The sequence below is a fragment of the Perca fluviatilis genome, chromosome 13 (assembly GCF_010015445.1).
Source record: "Perca fluviatilis chromosome 13, GENO_Pfluv_1.0, whole genome shotgun sequence".
NCBI lineage: Eukaryota > Metazoa > Chordata > Actinopteri > Perciformes > Percidae > Perca > Perca fluviatilis.
The window spans coordinates 25,798,451-25,817,671 of NC_053124.1; the positions used below are offsets into that span (position 1 = coordinate 25,798,451).

The window sequence follows — 19,221 nt, forward strand, 5'->3', positions numbered from 1 at the left end:
TTATATTTCACTTCTTTATTGGGCCACACACAACAGTTTGCACAAAAGGTTTTACAATAGCACAAAAGAACAAGTGTATGGCTGGCCTGGCCTCCAAGTGAGGTTAAAGCAATGCATAGTTTACTTTGGAAACAAGAGTTCAGTAAGAAAAGCCTTGCCTGCATGTTATAAAACATAACTGAATCATGTTTGTACAGGCAAGCTACAAGTATGCTCATGTTACATCAATGTAAAATCAATATTTAGACTCCACAAATGAAAAAACATTAAAAGTATTGCAAATCCAAAATGCAGTTATTCGATTGCCATGTATGCTGTCAGAGGAGATCAGAATTAGGTAATTATGAAGTGACTGAAAACATGAAAAAGGCAACAAATACATACTGTGCTTTTCAGAATTGACTCATATCAAGCCAGTTGGCTTTTTAACAGCAGACATTTGACATATCTAATTAAGTATAACTAACATAAAAGTTCTTATATGTATGTTGTACTTTAAATGAAACAAATTTTAAGGACTCTTTCTCAGTCTTAAAAAACAAACATTCCGCACAGTACAGTATACATGTCTTTCTCTCAAGATGTCTTTAAGGACAACCTTTAATGCCTATTAAAATAACGCAGTAAAATGATGTTACAAGCAGAAGAAGATGGTACTAACTGCAATTCTGAGTAAACTGAAGGTTAAAAATAAACAAAACAACAGTTAATGCTTCTAGAAAGGTTTCCTTCACCTGTGCAAGGGGAGTAAACTAAGACCTGTGATGGGATCTGTGACACACCTCTCAACCAGCTGAAGATAGGTGAGGTTCTCTTGGGTGTTGGGGTCAAAGAAGCCCTTGGTGTCATCATCGGGGTCAGACAGTATCTTGTTCATTTCTTCATCAAAGTAACCTCTTGTATATGCTACCTGAACAGGCACTCTGTGACTGTGCACTGGGTCAATTATGCCTCCTGTGGCAATTTGAGCTTCAAGGAGACGAATTCCATGATCTTTCACAATAAGATCTTTTTTCAAGGCTTGGAATAATGAAATTGTGTTTCCAGTATGGGGATCTTTGTATCCTGTAACAGCCCTTTCTGCTGAAAGCAGTTTATTTTTCCACTCACTGCCAACCACTCTTTGAGCCACAGCTTCCTCTACAGAAAGTTTCTTGTTTTTTACTGGGTCGATAACAAAGCCAGTGGCAGCTTGGGCTTCCAGCAGAACCAGAGAAGTACCAGGAGTTAGCAGTCCTTTACTTTTGGCTTCATATATGCTCAGGGTCTCTTTGGTGGACTGCAGGTACACTCCTGCAATGCTGTTAGTTCCCTTTAAATACTTACGTACTGAGTCCATTTCACTTACTTCTGTCACTGTGACTTTTCCAGCAGTAAGATTTTTGTAGAGGTCCTCATTGATGATTTTTGATTCAAGCAACTCATTGGCAGTGACATCCTTTCTGATTCCATGGAAGTTTTGAACTTCAGTTGTCTCTGTAACTGTAGTGGTGATGGTAGTTGTGCTGCTATCCACTTTTGTTTCTGGTGGTTGGCACATAACAAGTGATGACGATGAGGTTGTTGTGGTCTGCTTCTCAATGATTGTCAGGATCATTTCCAAGAAGCGTTCAATTGTGATTGATCCAGACTTGTACTGTTGCACAAGCTCTCTCCTCTTCTCTTCAGTGATGTATTTGGAGTAGAGCAGATCCCACAGAGACACTGATGTGCCTTGGTATTTCCCTCCTGCTTTGGTTGTCATTGTAGATTTCAAAATGAGTTTTGTTGCCTCATCAACAAAGAAATAAAACTCACCTTTCTTTGCAATCACCAGTAAGCTAAGACCTGTGATGGGATCTGTGACACACCTCTCAACCAGCTGAAGATAGGTGAGGTTCTCTTGGGTGTTGGGGTCAAAGAAGCCCTTGGTGTCATCATCGGGGTCAGACAGTATCTTGTTCATTTCTTCATCAAAGTAACCTCTTGTATATGCTACCTGAACAGGCACTCTGTGACTGTACACTGGGTCAATGATGCCTCCTGTGGCAATTTGAGCTTCAAGGAGACGAATTCCATGATCTTTCACAATAAGATCTTTTTTCAAGGCTTGGAACAAAGAAATTGTGTTTCCGGTGTAGGGATCTTTGTATCCTGTAACAGCCCTTTCTGCTGAAAGCAGTTTATTTTTCCACTCACTGCCAACCACTCTTTGAGCCACAGCTTCCTCTACAGAAAGTTTCTTGTTTTTTACTGGGTCGATAACAAAGCCAGTGGCAGCTTGGGCTTCCAGCAGAACCAGAGAAGTACCAGGAGTTAGCAGTCCTTTACTTTTGGCTTCATATATACTCAGGGTCTCTTTGGTGGACTGCAGGTACACTCCTGCAATGCTGTTAGTTCCCTTTAAGTACTTACGTACTGAGTCCATTTCACTTACTTCTGTCACTGTGACTTTTCCAGCGGTAAGATTTTTGTAGAGGTCCTCATTGATGATTTTTGATTCAAGCAACTCATTGGCAGTGACATCCTTTCTGATTCCATGGAAGTTTTGAACTTCAGTTATCTCTGTAACTGTAGTGGTGATGGTAGTTGTGCTGCTATCCACTTTTGTTTCTGGTGGTTGGCACATAACAAGTGATGACGATGAGGTTGTTGTGGTCTGCTGCTGAATGATTGTCAGGATCATTTCCAAGAAGCGTTCAATTGTGATTGATCCAGACTTGTACTGTTGCACAAGCTCTCTCCTCTTCTCTTCAGTGATTTATTTGGAGTATAGCAGATCCCACAGAGACACTGATGTGCCTTGGTATTTCCCTCCTGCTCTGGTTGTCATTGTAGATTTCAAAATGAGTTTTGTTGCCTCATCAACAAAGAAATAAAACTCGCCTTTCTTTGCAATCACCAGTAAGCTAAGACCTGTGATGGGATCTGTGACACACCTCTCAACCAGCTGAAGATAGGTGAGGTTCTCTTGGGTGTTGGGGTCAAAGAAGCCCTTGGTGTCATCATCGGGGTCAGACAGTATCTTGTTCATTTCTTCATCAAAGTAACCTCTTGTATATGCTACCTGAACAGGCACTCTGTGACTGTGCACTGGGTCAATGATGCCTCCTGTGGCAATTTGAGCTTCAAGGAGACGAATTCCATGATCTTTCACAATAAGATCTTTTTTCAAGGCTTGGAATAACGAAATTGTGTTTCCAGTATGGGGATCTTTGTATCCTGTAACAGCCCTTTCTGCTGAAAGCAGTTTATTTTTCCACTCACTGCCAACCACTCTTTGAGCCACAGCTTCCTCTACAGAAAGTCTCTTGTTTTTTACTGGGTCGATAACAAAGCCAGTGGCAGCTTGGGCTTCCAGCAGAACCAGAGAAGTACCAGGAGTTAGCAGTCCTTTGCTTTTGGCTTCATATATACTCAGGGTCTCTTTGGTGGACTGCAGGTACACTCCTGCAATGCTGTTAGTTCCCTTTAAATACTTACGTACTGAGTCCATCTCACTTATTTCTGTCACTGTGACTTTTCCAGCGGTAAGATTTTTGTAGAGGTCCTCATTGATGATTTTTGATTCAAGCAACTCATTGGCAGTGACATCCTTTCTGATTCCATGGAAGTTTTGAACTTCAGTTGTCTCTGTAACTGTAGTGATGATGGTAGTTGTGCTGCTATCCACTTTTGTTTCTGGTGGTTGGCACATAACAAGTGATGATGATGAGGTTGTTGTGGTCTGCTTCTCAATGATTGTCAGGATCATTTCCAAGAAGCGTTCAATTGTGATTGATCCAGACTTGTACTGTTGCACAAGCTCTCTCCTCTTCTCTTCAGTGATGTATTTGGAGTAGAGCAGATCCCACAGAGACACTGATGTGCCTTGGTATTTCCCTCCTGCTCTGGTTGTCATTGTAGATTTCAAAATGAGTTTTGTTGCCTCATCAACAAAGAAATAAAAGCCTGCTTGTCTTTGCAATCACCAGTAAGCTAAGACCTGTGATGGGATCTGTGACACACCTCTCAACCAGCTGAAGATAGGTGAGGTTCTCTTGGGTGTTGGGGTCAAAGAAGCCCTTGGTGTCATCATCGGGGTCAGACAGTATCTTGTTCATTTCTTCATCAAAGTAACCTCTTGTATATGCTACCTGAACAGGCACTCTGTGACTGTACACTGGGTCAATGATGCCTCCTGTGGCAATTTGAGCTTCAAGGAGGCGAATTCCATGATCTTTCACAATAAGATCTTTTTTCAAGGCTTGGAACAACGAAATTGTGTTTCCGGTGTAGGGATCTTTGTATCCTGTAACAGCCCTTTCTGCTGAAAGGAGTTTATTTTTCCACTCACTGCCAACCACTCTTTGAGCCACAGCTTCCTCTACAGAAAGTTTCTTGTTGTTTACTGGGTCGATAACAAAGCCAGTGGCAGCTTGGGCTTCCAGCAGAACCAGAGAAGTACCAGGAGTTAGCAGTCCTTTGCTTTTGGCTTCATATATACTCAGGGTCTCTTGGGTGGACTGCAGGTACACTCCTGCAATGCTGTTAGTTCCCTTTAAGTACTTACGTACTGAGTCCATTTCACTTACTTCTGTCACTGTGACTTTTCCAGCGGTAAGATTTTTGTAGAGGTCCTCATTGATGATTTTTGATTCAAGCAACTCATTGGCAGTGACATCCTTTCTGATTCCATGGAAGTTTTGAACTTCAGTTATCTCTGTAACTGTAGTGGTGATGGTAGTTGTGCTGCTATCCACTTTTGTTTCTGGTGGTTGGCACATAACAAGTGATGACGATGAGGTTGTTGTGGTCTGCTGCTGAATGATTGTCAGGATCATTTCCAAGAAGCGTTCAATTGTGATTGATCCAGACTTGTACTGTTGCACAAGCTCTCTCCTCTTCTCTTCAGTGATGTATTTGGAGTAGAGCAGATCCCACAGAGACACTGATGTGCCTTGGTATTTCCCTCCTGCTCTGGTTGTCATTGTAGATTTCAAAATGAGTTTTGTTGCCTCATCAACAAAGAAATAAAACTCGCCTTTCTTTGCAATCACCAGTAAGCTAAGACCTGTGATGGGATCTGTGACACACCTCTCAACCAGCTGAAGATAGGTGAGGTTCTCTTGGGTGTTGGGGTCAAAGAAGCCCTTGGTGTCATCATCGGGGTTCGACAGTATCTTGTTCATTTCTTCATCAAAGTAACCTCTTGTATATGCTACCTGAACAGGCACTCTGTGACTGTGCACTGGTCAATGATGCCTCCTGTGGCAATTTGAGCTTCGAAGGAGGCGAATTCCATGATCTTTCACAATAAGATCTTTTGTCAAGGCTTGGAACAACGAAATTGTGTTTCCGTGTAAGGATCTTTGTATCCTGTAACAGCCCTTTCTGCTGAAAGGAGTTTATTTTTCCACTCACTGCCAACCACTCTTTGAGCCACAGCTTCCTCTACAGAAAGTTTCTTGTTTTTTACTGGGTCGATAACAAAGCCAGTGGCAGCTTGGGCTTCCAGCAGAATCAGAGAAGTACCAGGAGTTAGCAGTCCTTTACTTTTGGCTTCATATATACTCAGGGTCTCTTTGGTGGACTGCAGGTACACTCCTGCAATGCTGTTAGTTCCCTTTAAGTACTTACGTACTGAGTCCATTTCACTTACTTCTGTCACTGTGACTTTTCCAGCGGTAAGATTTTTGTAGAGGTCCTCATTGATGATTTTTGATTCAAGCAACTCATTGGCAGTGACATCCTTTCTGATTCCATGGAAGTTTTGAACTTCAGTTATCTCTGTAACTGTAGTGGTGATGGTAGTTGTGCTGCTATCCACTTTTGTTTCTGGTGGTTGGCACATAACAAGTGATGACGATGAGGTTGTTGTGGTCTGCTGCTGAATGATTGTCAGGATCATTTCCAAGAAGCGTTCAATTGTGATTGATCCAGACTTGTACTGTTGCACAAGCTCTCTCCTCTTCTCTTCAGTGATGTATTTGGAGTAGAGCAGATCCCACAGAGACACTGATGTGCCTTGGTATTTCCCTCCTGCTCTGGTTGTCATTGTAGATTTCAAAATGAGTTTTGTTGCCTCATCAACAAAGAAATAAAACTCGCCTTTCTTTGCAATCACCAGTAAGCTAAGACCTGTGATGGGATCTGTGACACACCTCTCAACCAGCTGAAGATAGGTGAGGTTCTCTTGGGTGTTGGGGTCAAAGAAGCCCTTGGTGTCATCATCGGGGTCAGACAGTATCTTGTTCATTTCTTCATCAAAGTAACCTCTTGTATATGCTACCTGAACAGGCACTCTGTGACTGTGCACTGGGTCAATGATGCCTCCTGTGGCAATTTGAGCTTCAAGGAGACGAATTCCATGATCTTTCACAATAAGATCTTTTTTCAAGGCTTGGAATAACGAAATTGTGTTTCCAGTATGGGGATCTTTGTATCCTGTAACAGCCCTTTCTGCTGAAAGCAGTTTATTTTTCCACTCACTGCCAACCACTCTTTGAGCCACAGCTTCCTCTACAGAAAGTCTCTTGTTTTTTACTGGGTCGATAACAAAGCCAGTGGCAGCTTGGGCTTCCAGCAGAACCAGAGAAGTACCAGGAGTTAGCAGTCCTTTGCTTTTGGCTTCATATATACTCAGGGTCTCTTGGGTGGACTGCAGGTACACTCCTGCAATGCTGTTAGTTCCCTTTAAGTACTTACGTACTGAGTCCATTTCACTTACTTCTGTCACTGTGACTTTTCCAGCGGTAAGATTTTTGTAGAGGTCCTCATTGATGATTTTTGATTCAAGCAACTCATTGGCAGTGACATCCTTTCTGATTCCATGGAAGTTTTGAACTTCAGTTATCTCTGTAACTGTAGTGGTGATGGTAGTTGTGCTGCTATCCACTTTTGTTTCTGGTGGTTGGCACATAACAAGTGATGACGATGAGGTTGTTGTGGTCTGCTGCTGAATGATTGTCAGGATCATTTCCAAGAAGCGTTCAATTGTGATTGATCCAGACTTGTACTGTTGCACAAGCTCTCTCCTCTTCTCTTCAGTGATGTATTTGGAGTAGAGCAGATCCCACAGAGACACTGATGTGCCTTGGTATTTCCCTCCTGCTCTGGTTGTCATTGTAGATTTCAAAATGAGTTTTGTTGCCTCATCAACAAAGAAATAAAACTCGCCTTTCTTTGCAATCACCAGTAAGCTAAGACCTGTGATGGGATCTGTGACACACCTCTCAACCAGCTGAAGATAGGTGAGGTTCTCTTGGGTGTTGGGGTCAAAGAAGCCCTTGGTGTCATCATCGGGGTCAGACAGTATCTTGTTCATTTCTTCATCAAAGTAACCTCTTGTATATGCTACCTGAACAGGCACTCTGTGACTGTGCACTGGGTCAATGATGCCTCCTGTGGCAATTTGAGCTTCAAGGAGGGCGAATTCCATGATCTTTCACAATAAGATCTTTTTTCAAGGCTTGGAACAACGAAATTGTGTTTCCGGTGTAGGGATCTTTGTATCCTGTAACAGCCCTTTCTGCTGAAAGGAGTTTATTTTTCCACTCACTGCCAACCACTCTTTGAGCCACAGCTTCCTCTACAGAAAGTTTCTTGTTGTTTACTGGGTCGATAACAAAGCCAGTGGCAGCTTGGGCTTCCAGCAGAACCAGAGAAGTACCAGGAGTTAGCAGTCCTTTGCTTTTGGCTTCATATATACTCAGGGTCTCTTGGGTGGACTGCAGGTACACTCCTGCAATGCTGTTAGTTCCCTTTAAGTACTTTACTGAATCGCCCATTTCACTTACTTCTGTCACTGTGACTTTTCCAGCGGTAAGATTTTTGTAGAGGTCCTCATTGATGATTTTTGATTCAAGCAACTCATTGGCAGTGACATCCTTTCTGATTCCATGGAAGTTTTGAACTTCAGTTATCTCTGTAACTGTAGTGGTGATGGTAGTTGTGCTGCTATCCACTTTTGTTTCTGGTGGTTGGCACATAACAAGTGATGACGATGAGGTTGTTGTGGTCTGCTGCTGAATGATTGTCAGGATCATTTCCAAGAAGCGTTCAATTGTGATTGATCCAGACTTGTACTGTTGCACAAGCTCTCTCCTCTTCTCTTCAGTGATGTATTTGGAGTAGAGCAGATCCCACAGAGACACTGATGTGCCTTGGTATTTCCCTCCTGCTCTGGTTGTCATTGTAGATTTCAAAATGAGTTTTGTTGCCTCATCAACAAAGAAATAAAACTCGCCTTTCTTTGCAATCACCAGTAAGCTAAGACCTGTGATGGGATCTGTGACACACCTCTCAACCAGCTGAAGATAGGTGAGGTTCTCTTGGGTGTTGGGGTCAAAGAAGCCCTTGGTGTCATCATCGGGGTCAGACAGTATCTTGTTCATTTCTTCATCAAAGTAACCTCTTGTATATGCTACCTGAACAGGCACTCTGTGACTGTGCACTGGGTCAATGATGCCTCCTGTGGCAATTTGAGCTTCAAGGAGGCGAATTCCATGATCTTTCACAATAAGATCTTTTGTCAAGGCTTGGAACAACGAAATTGTGTTTCCGGTGTAGGGATCTTTGTATCCTGTAACAGCCCTTTCTGCTGAAAGGAGTTTATTTTTCCACTCACTGCCAACCACTCTTTGAGCCACAGCTTCCTCTACAGAAAGTTTCTTGTTTTTTACTGGGTCGATAACAAAGCCAGTGGCAGCTTGGGCTTCCAGCAGAATCAGAGAAGTACCAGGAGTTAGCAGTCCTTTACTTTTGGCTTCATATATACTCAGGGTCTCTTTGGTGGACTGCAGGTACACTCCTGCAATGCTGTTAGTTCCCTTTAAGTACTTACGTACTGAGTCCATTTCACTTACTTCTGTCACTGTGACTTTTCCAGCGGTAAGATTTTTGTAGAGGTCCTCATTGATGATTTTTGATTCAAGCAACTCATTGGCAGTGACATCCTTTCTGATTCCATGGAAGTTTTGAACTTCAGTTATCTCTGTAACTGTAGTGGTGATGGTAGTTGTGCTGCTATCCACTTTTGTTTCTGGTGGTTGGCACATAACAAGTGATGACGATGAGGTTGTTGTGGTCTGCTGCTGAATGATTGTCAGGATCATTTCCAAGAAGCGTTTCAATTGTGATTGATCCAGACTTGTACTGTTGCACAAGCTCTCTCCTCTTCTCTTCCTTCAGTGATGTATTTGGAGTAGAGCAGATCCCACAGAGACACTGATGTGCCTTGGTATTTCCCTCCTGCTCTGGTTGTCATTGTAGATTTCAAAATGAGTTTTGTTGCCTCATCAACAAAGAAATAAAACTCGCCTTTCTTTGCAATCACCAGTAAGCTAAGACCTGTGATGGGATCTGTGACACACCTCTCAACCAGCTGAAGATAGGTGAGGTTCTCTTGGGTGTTGGGGTCAACAGACGCCCTTGGTGTCATCATCGGGGTCAGACAGTATCTTGTTCATTTCTTCATCAAAGTAACCTCTTGTATATGCTACCTGAACAGGCACTCTGTGACTGTGCACTGGGTCAATGATGCCTCCTGTGGCAATTTGAGCTTCAAGGAGGCGAATTCCATGATCTTTCACAATAAGATCTTTTTTCAAGGCTTGGAACAACGAAATTGTGTTTCCGGTGTAGGGATCTTTGTATCCTGTAACAGCCCTTTCTGCTGAAAGGAGTTTATTTTTCCACTCACTGCCAACCACTCTTTGAGCCACAGCTTCCTCTACAGAAAGTTTCTTGTTTTTTACTGGGTCGATAACAAAGCCAGTGGCAGCTTGGGCTTCCAGCAGAATCAGAGAAGTACCAGGAGTTAGCAGTCCTTTACTTTTGGCTTCATATATACTCAGGGTCTCTTTGGTGGACTGCAGGTACACTCCTGCAATGCTGTTAGTTCCCTTTAAGTACTTACGTACTGAGTCCATTTCACTTACTTCTGTCACTGTGACTTTTCCAGCGGTAAGATTTTTGTAGAGGTCCTCATTGATGATTTTTGATTCAAGCAACTCATTGGCAGTGACATCCTTTCTGATTCCATGGAAGTTTTGAACTTCAGTTATCTCTGTAACTGTAGTGGTGATGGTAGTTGTGCTGCTATCCACTTTTGTTTCTGGTGGTTGGCACATAACAAGTGATGACGATGAGGTTGTTGTGGTCTGCTGCTGAATGATTGTCAGGATCATTTCCAAGAAGCGTTCAATTGTGATTGATCCAGACTTGTACTGTTGCACAAGCTCTCTCCTCTTCTCTTCTCAGTGATGTATTTGGAGTAGAGCAGATCCCACAGAGACACTGATGTGCCTTGGTATTTCCCTCCTGCTCTGGTTGTCATTGTAGATTTCAAAATGAGTTTTGTTGCCTCATCAACAAAGAAATAAAACTCGCCTTTCTTTGCAATCACCAGTAAGCTAAGACCTGTGATGGGATCTGTGACACACCTCTCAACCAGCTGAAGATAGGTGAGGTTCTCTTGGGTGTTGGGGTCAAAGAAGCCCTTGGTGTCATCATCGGGGTCAGACAGTATCTTGTTCATTTCTTCATCAAAGTAACCTCTTGTATATGCTACCTGAACAGGCACTCTGTGACTGTACACTGGGTCAATGATGCCTCCTGTGGCAATTTGAGCTTCAAGGAGGCGAATTCCATGATCTTTCACAATAAGATCTTTTTTCAAGGCTTGGAACAACGAAATTGTGTTTCCGGTGTAGGGATCTTTGTATCCTGTAACAGCCCTTTCTGCTGAAAGGAGTTTATTTTTCCACTCACTGCCAACCACTCTTTGAGCCACAGCTTCCTCTACAGAAAGTTTCTTGTTGTTTACTGGGTCGATAACAAAGCCAGTGGCAGCTTGGGCTTCCAGCAGAACCAGAGAAGTACCAGGAGTTAGCAGTCCTTTGCTTTTGGCTTCATATATACTCAGGGTCTCTTGGGTGGACTGCAGGTACACTCCTGCAATGCTGTTAGTTCCCTTTAAGTACTTACGCGACTGAGTCCATTTCACTTACTTCTGTCACTGTGACTTTTCCAGCGGTAAGATTTTTGTAGAGGTCCTCATTGATGATTTTTGATTCAAGCAACTCATTGGCAGTGACATCTTTTCTGATTCCATGGAAGTTTTGAACTTCAGTTATCTCTGTAACTGTAGTGGTGATGGTAGTTGTGCTGCACTACCTTTTGTTTCTGGTGGTTGGCACATAACAAGTGATGACGATGAGGTTGTTGTGGTCTGCTGCTGAATGATTGTCAGGATCATTTCCAAGAAGCGTTCAATTGTGATTGATCCAGACTTGTACTGTTGCACAAGCTCTCTCCTCTTCTCTTCAGTGATGTATTTGGAGTAGAGCAGATCCCACAGAGACACTGATGTGCCTTGGTATTTCCCTCCTGCTCTGGTTGTCATTGTAGATTTCAAAATGAGTTTTGTTGCCTCATCAACAAAGAAATAAAACTCGCCTTTCTTTGCAATCACCAGTAAGCTAAGACCTGTGATGGGATCTGGACACACCTCTCAACCAGCTGAAGATAGGTGAGGTTCTCTTGGGTGTTGGGGTCAAAGAAGCCCTTGGTGTCATCATCGGGGTCAGACAGTATCTTGTTCATTTCTTCATCAAAGTAACCTCTTGTATATGCTACCTGAACAGGCACTCTGTGACTGTGCACTGGGTCAATGATGCCTCCTGTGGCAATTTGAGCTTCAAGGAGGCGAATTCCATGATCTTTCACAATAAGATCTTTTGTCAAGGCTTGGAACAACGAAATTGTGTTTCCGGTGTAGGGATCTTTGTATCCTGTAACAGCCCTTTCTGCTGAAAGGAGTTTATTTTTCCACTCACTGCCAACCACTCTTTGAGCCACAGCTTCCTCTACAGAAAGTTTCTTGTTTTTTACTGGGTCGATAACAAAGCCAGTGGCAGCTTGGGCTTCCAGCAGAATCAGAGAAGTACCAGGAGTTAGCAGTCCTTTACTTTTGGCTTCATATATACTCAGGGTCTCTTTGGTGGACTGCAGGTACACTCCCGCAATGCTGTTAGTTCCCTTTGAGTACTTTACGCATTGAGTCCATTTCACTTACTTCTGTCACTGTGACTTTTCCAGCGGTAAGATTTTTGTAGAGGTCCTCATTGATGATTTTTGATTCAAGCAACTCATTGGCAGTGACATCCTTTCTGATTCCATGGAAGTTTTGAACTTCAGTTATCTCTGTAACTGTAGTGGTGATGGTAGTTGTGCGCTATCCACTTTTGTTTCTGGTGGTTGGCACATAACAAGTGATGACGATGAGGTTGTTGTGGTCTGCTGCTGAATGATTGTCAGGATCATTTCCAAGAAGCGTTCAATTGTGATTGATCCAGACTTGTACTGTTGCACAAGCTCTCTCCTCTTCTCTTCAGTGATGTATTTGGAGTAGAGCAGATCCCACAGAGACACTGATGTGCCTTGGTATTTCCCTCCTGCTCTGGTTGTCATTGTAGATTTCAAAATGAGTTTTGTTGCCTCATCAACAAAGAAATAAAACTCGCCTTTCTTTGCAATCACCAGTAAGCTAAGACCTGTGATGGGATCTGTGACACACCTCTCAACCAGCTGAAGATAGGTGAGGTTCTCTTGGGTGTTGGGGTCAAAGAAGCCCTTGGTGTCATCATCGGGGTCAGACAGTATCTTGTTCATTTCTTCATCAAAGTAACCTCTTGTATATGCTACCTGAACAGGCACTCTGTGACTGTACACTGGGTCAATGATGCCTCCTGTGGCAATTTGAGCTTCAAGGAGGCGAATTCCATGATCTTTCACAATAAGATCTTTTTTCAAGGCTTGGAACAACGAAATTGTGTTTCCGGTGTAGGGATCTTTGTATCCTGTAACAGCCCTTTCTGCTGAAAGGAGTTTATTTTTCCACTCACTGCCAACCACTCTTTGAGCCACAGCTTCCTCTACAGAAAGTTTCTTGTTGTTTACTGGGTCGATAACAAAGCCAGTGGCAGCTTGGGCTTCCAGCAGAACCAGAGAAGTACCAGGAGTTAGCAGTCCTTTGCTTTTGGCTTCATATATACTCAGGGTCTCTTGGGTGGACTGCAGGTACACTCCTGCAATGCTGTTAGTTCCCTTTAAGTACTTACGTACTGAGTCCATTTCACTTACTTCTGTCACTGTGACTTTTCCAGCGGTAAGATTTTTGTAGAGGTCCTCATTGATGATTTTTGATTCAAGCAACTCATTGGCAGTGACATCTTTTCTGATTCCATGGAAGTTTTGAACTTCAGTTATCTCTGTAACTGTAGTGGTGATGGTAGTTGTGCTGCTATCCACTTTTGTTTCTGGTGGTTGGCACATAACAAGTGATGACGATGAGGTTGTTGTGGTCTGCTGCTGAATGATTGTCAGGATCATTTCCAAGAAGCGTTCAATTGTGATTGATCCAGACTTGTACTGTTGCACAAGCTCTCTCCTCTTCTCTTCAGTGATGTATTTGGAGTAGAGCAGATCCCACAGAGACACTGATGTGCCTTGGTATTTCCCTCCTGCTCTGGTTGTCATTGTAGATTTCAAAATGAGTTTTGTTGCCTCATCAACAAAGAAATAAAACTCGCCTTTCTTTGCAATCACCAGTAAGCTAAGACCTGTGATGGGATCTGTGACACACCTCTCAACCAGCTGAAGATAGGTGAGGTTCTCTTGGGTGTTGGGGTCAAAGAAGCCCTTGGTGTCATCATCGGGGTCAGACAGTATCTTGTTCATTTCTTCATCAAAGTAACCTCTTGTATATGCTACCTGAACAGGCACTCTGTGACTGTGCACTGGGTCAATGATGCCTCCTGTGGCAATTTGAGCTTCAAGGAGGCGAATTCCATGATCTTTCACAATAAGATCTTTTGTCAAGGCTTGGAACAACGAAATTGTGTTTCCGGTGTAGGGATCTTTGTATCCTGTAACAGCCCTTTCTGCTGAAAGGAGTTTATTTTTCCACTCACTGCCAACCACTCTTTGAGCCACAGCTTCCTCTACAGAAAGTTTCTTGTTTTTTACTGGGTCGATAACAAAGCCAGTGGCAGCTTGGGCTTCCAGCAGAATCAGAGAAGTACCAGGAGTTAGCAGTCCTTTACTTTTGGCTTCATATATACTCAGGGTCTCTTTGGTGGACTGCAGGTACACTCCTGCAATGCTGTTAGTTCCCTTTAAGTACTTACGTACTGAGTCCATTTCACTTACTTCTATCACTGTGACTTTTCCAGCGGTAAGATTTTTGTAGAGGTCCTCATTGATGATTTTTGATTCAAGCAACTCATTGGCAGTGACATCCTTTCTGATTCCATGGAAGTTTTGAACTTCAGTTATCTCTGTAACTGTAGTGGTGATGGTAGTTGTGCTGCTATCCACTTTTGTTTCTGGTGGTTGGCACATAACAAGTGATGACGATGAGGTTGTTGTGGTCTGCTGCTGAATGATTGTCAGGATCATTTCCAAGAAGCGTTCAATTGTGATTGATCCAGACTTGTACTGTTGCACAAGCTCTCTCCTCTTCTCTTCAGTGATGTATTTGGAGTAGAGCAGATCCCACAGAGACACTGATGTGCCTTGGTATTTCCCTCCTGCTCTGGTTGTCATTGTAGATTTCAAAATGAGTTTTGTTGCCTCATCAACAAAGAAATAAATCGCCTTGCTTTGCAATCACCAGTAAGCTAAGACCTGTGATGGGATCTGTGACACACCTCTCAACCAGCTGAAGATAGGTGAGGTTCTCTTGGGTGTTGGGGTCAAAGAAGCCCTTGGTGTCATCATCGGGGTCAGACAGTATCTTGTTCATTTCTTCATCAAAGTAACCTCTTGTATATGCTACCTGAACAGGCACTCTGTGACTGTGCACTGGGTCAATGATGCCTCCTGTGGCAATTTGAGCTTCAAGGAGACGAATTCCATGATCTTTCACAATAAGATCTTTTTTCAAGGCTTGGAATAACGAAATTATGTTTCCAGTATGGGGATCTTTGTATCCTGTAACAGCCCTTTCTGCTGAAAGCAGTTTATTTTTCCACTCACTGCCAACCACTCTTTGAGCCACAGCTTCCTCTACAGAAAGTCTCTTGTTTTTTACTGGGTCGATAACAAAGCCAGTGGCAGCTTGGGCTTCCAGCAGAACCAGAGAAGTACCAGGAGTTAGCAGTCCTTTGCTTTTGGCTTCATATATGCTCAGGGTCTCTTTGGTGGACTGCAGGTACACTCCTGCAATGCTGTTAGTTCCCTTTAAATACTTACGTACTGAGTCCATTTCACTTATTTCTGTCACTGTGACTTTTCCAGCGGTAAGATTTTTGTAGAGGTCCTCATTGATGATTCTTGATTCAAGCAACTCATTGGCAGTGACATCCTTTCTGATTCCATGGAAGTTTTGAACTTCAGTTGTCTCTGTAACTGTAGTGGTGATGGTAGTTGTGCTGCTATCCACTTTTGTTTCTGGTGGTTGGCACATAACAAGTGATAACGATGAGGTTGTTGTGGTCTGCTTCTCAATGATTGTCAGGATCATTTCCAAGAATTGTTCAATTGTGATTGATCCAGACTTGTACTGTTGCACAAGCTCTCTCCTCTTCTCCTCAGTGATGTATTTGGAGTAGAGCAGATCCCACAGAGACACTGATGTGCCTTGGTATTTCCCTCCTGCTTTGGTTGTCATTGTAGATTTCAAAATGAGTTTTGTTGCCTCATCAACAAAGAAATAAAACTCTCCTTTCTTTGCAATCACCAGTAAGCTAAGACCTGTGATGGGATCTGTGACACACCTCTCAACCAGCTGAAGATAGGTGAGGTTCTCTTGGGTGTTGGGGTCAAAGAAGCCCTTGGTGTCATCATCGGGGTCAGACAGTATCTGGTTCATTTCTTCATCAAAGTAACCTCTTGTATATGCTACCTGAACAGGCACTCTGTGACTGTACACTGGGTCAATGATGCCTCCTGTGGCAATTTGCGCTTCAAGGAGACGAATTCCATGATCTTTCACAATAAGATCTTTTTTCAAGGCTTGGAACAAAGAAATTGGTTGGTCGTGTAGGTAATCTTTGTATCCTGTAACAGCCCTTTCTGCTGAAAGCAGTTTATTTTTCCACTCACTGCCAACCACTCTTTGAGCCACAGCTTCCTCTACAGAAAGTCTCTTGTTGTTTACTGGGTCAATAACAAAACCAGTGGCAGCTTGGGCTTCCAGCAGAACCAGAGAAGTACCAGGAGTTAGCAGTCCTTTACTTTTGGCTTCATATATACTCAGGGTCTCTTTGGTGGACTGCAGGTACACTCCTGCAATGCTGTTAGTTCCCTTTAAATACTTACGTACTGAGTCCATTTCACTTATTTCTGTCACTGTGACTTTTCCAGCGGTAAGATTTTTGTAGAGGTCCTCATTGATGATTTTTGATTCAAGCAACTCATTGGCAGTGACATCCTTTCTGATTCCATGGAAGTTTTGAACTTCAGTTGTCTCTGTAACTGTAGTGGTGATGGTAGTTGTGCTGCTATCCACTTTTGTTTCTGGTGGTTGGCACATAACAAGTGATGACGATGAGGTTGTTGTGGTCTGCTTCTCAATGATTGTCAGGATCATTTCCAAGAAGCATTCAATTGTGATTGATCCAGACTTGTACTGTTGCACAACCTCTCTCCTCTTCTCCTCAGTGATGTATTTGGAGTAGAGCAGATCCCATAGAGACACTGATGTGCCTTGGTATTTCCCTCCTGCTTTGGTTGTCAATGTAGATTTCAAAATGAGTTTTGTTGCCTCATCAACAAAGAAATAAAACTCGTCTTTCTTTGCAATCACCAGTAAGCTAAGACCTGTGATGGGATCTGTGACACACCTCTCAACCAGCTGAAGATAGGTGAGGTTCTCTTGGGTGTTGGGGTCAAAGAAGCCCTTGGTGTCATCATCGGGGTCAGACAGTATCTGGTTCATTTCTTCATCAAAGTAACCTCTTGTATATGCTACCTGAACAGGGACTCTGTGACTGTGCACTGGGTCAATTATGCCTCCTGTGGCAATTTGAGCTTCAAGGAGACGAATTCCATGATCTTTCACAATAAGATCTTTTTTCAAGGCTTGGAACAACGAAATTGTGTTTCCGGTGTAGGGATCTTTGTATCCTGTAACAGCCCTTTCGGCTGAAAGGAGTTTATTTTTCCACTCACTGCCAACCACTCTTTGAGCCACAGCTTCCTCTACAGAAAGTTTTTTGTTGTTCACTGGATCAATGACAAAACCAGTGGCAGCTTGTGCCTCCAGCAGCACAAGAGATGTACCAGGGGTCAGCATGCTTTTGGTTTTGGCTTCGTATATGCTCATAACTTTCTTTGTAGATTCAACTCTGACACCTGCTATACAGTTTGTAGCTCCAAGGTACTTCTGAATCGATTCCATTTTGTTAACATTCTCTTCAGTTACCTTTCCTTGTATAATCTGTGTGAAAAGTTCCTTTGAGATAATCTTTGACTCATACAACTCACTGGCTGAGACCTGCTTTCTTAGTCCTTTGAACTTTCTTTCTTTGGATGATACCTCAGTAATGATAACAGTGAGTATTTCAATGATCTCTTCTATTGTCATGGTTTTTGTTTTGTATTGTTGTATGAGCTGCTCCCTTTTTTGTTTTGATATGTATTCAGAGACCAGCACTTCCCACAATGTCACCTTTTTGTTTTTAAATTTTCCAGCATCCATTGCGATCGGTTTATTTTTGAAAGCAAGCTCTATTTGCTCATCTGTGTGAAATACATTGGATTCTTCTTGATACACTGATAGAAGAAGTAGCCCAGTTTCTGGATCCTTCTCGCATCGCTTTATCAGCTGAAGGTAAGAGAGGTTTTCTTTGGTGTTTGGATCAAAGAATCCCTTTGCATCATCAGTTGGGTTCAACAGAATTTTGCTTATTTCTTCATCTAGATATCCCTTTTTAATAGCAACATGAACAGGCAGCCTGTGACTTTGATTTGGATCAATGATTCCTCCAGTTGCCATCTGTGCCTCAAGAAGACGAATGCCATCACTTCTTGCAATCAGCTGTTCATCTATGGCTTCAAACAGTGATATGGTTGCATCTGTGTATGGATCTTTGTAGCCAATGACTGCTCTTTCGGCTGAGAAAAGTTGCTCATGTACATCTGGTCCTATTACTTTCTCTCTTGCAGCCTCATCAACAGTGTAGAACTTGTTTTTTAAAGGATCAATCACCCATCCTGTTGCAGCCTGTGCTTCAAGCAGTACAAGTGCAGTGCCAGGTGTCAACAGATCTTCCTTCTTTGCTTCATATATGCTCATTACTTTATGGGATGGGTGAACCTTAATTCCAGCAATGCTTCCGGTTCCCTTCAGGTATCCTCTCACAGGTTCACTTTTGATCACTTCTTCAAGAGGGAGTTTTCCTTCTTTCACCTGTTTGAATGTATCTACATCAATGATATCAGAATCCAGTAGTTGTTGAGCAGAGACAGGTTTTCTCAGGCCCATTATCGTTTTGTGTGTTTCACGCTCCAGTTTTTCAATGGTGGAAATCACTAATGTGATTATGGTTTGTGTGTTTATCTTCCCTGTTCTGTATTTATCAAAGAATTCAAGCTGCTGATCCTCTGTAAAATACCCAGAGTGGATCAAGTCCCATAGAGAAACTGATTTTCCTGAGTACCGTCCTACCGATATGCTCACAGCGGTCTTTTCAAACTCTTGCTTTATCTCAGTGTTGGTGTACATTTTTGCCTTTGTTTCTGTAGTTTTCGGTTTGTCATTCATTGACAGCAGAAGCAGTCCTGTTTCCTCGTCTTTCACACATCTACCCAACATCTCCATGTATGTCAGATTGTCTTGTGTCTTTGGATCAAAAAGCCCCTTTGTGTCATCACTTGGGTCTAATAGGATCTGATACAATTCCGCATCAAAATATCCTTTCCTGTATGCAACCTTAAGGGGTAAGTGAAGACACTTCAAAGGATCAATGATTCCACCTGTAGCAAGCTGGGCCTCAAGTAAACGGATGCCATGCTGCTTGATAATTAGATCCTTTTGCAAAGCTTGGAAAAGTGAGATCTTTTGACCAGTGTATGGATCTATGTAACCAGTGACAGCCCTCTCTGCAGACAAAAGCTTTTCATGCATCTCTGGACCAATTACCTTCTCTCTGAGAGCTTGCTCCACTGTCAGTTTTTGGTTTTTCAAAGGATCAACAATGAAACCTGTGGCTGCTTGTGCTTCAAGGAGGCATAGAGCAGTGCCAGGTGTGTATC

The 19,221-nt window shown here is 42.8% G+C and overlaps 2 protein-coding genes across 2 annotated transcripts in view; both read right to left on the minus strand.

Moving 5' to 3' along the window:
• eppk1 (epiplakin 1) lies at nt 1-14,615 on the minus strand. Its single transcript, XM_039819251.1, is given in 15 exon segments — nt 1-3,937; nt 3,939-5,215; nt 5,218-5,245; nt 5,247-5,323; nt 5,326-7,387; nt 7,389-9,086; nt 9,088-9,144; nt 9,146-9,388; nt 9,390-10,217; nt 10,220-10,948; nt 10,950-11,127; nt 11,175-11,463; nt 11,466-12,012; nt 12,014-12,192; nt 12,195-14,615. Coding segments are annotated over 15 exon segments (13,773 nt in total). The 5' UTR covers nt 14,569-14,615; the 3' UTR covers nt 1-730.
• LOC120571849 (epiplakin-like) overlaps nt 14,600-19,221 on the minus strand; it is a 16,847-nt gene continuing 12,225 nt past the window's right edge. Inside the window, 3 exon segments of the mRNA XM_039820941.1 lie at nt 14,600-15,350; nt 15,681-16,447; nt 16,532-19,219. Of these exon segments, the coding sequence (XP_039676875.1) occupies nt 14,600-15,350; nt 15,681-16,447; nt 16,532-19,219 (4,206 nt within the window).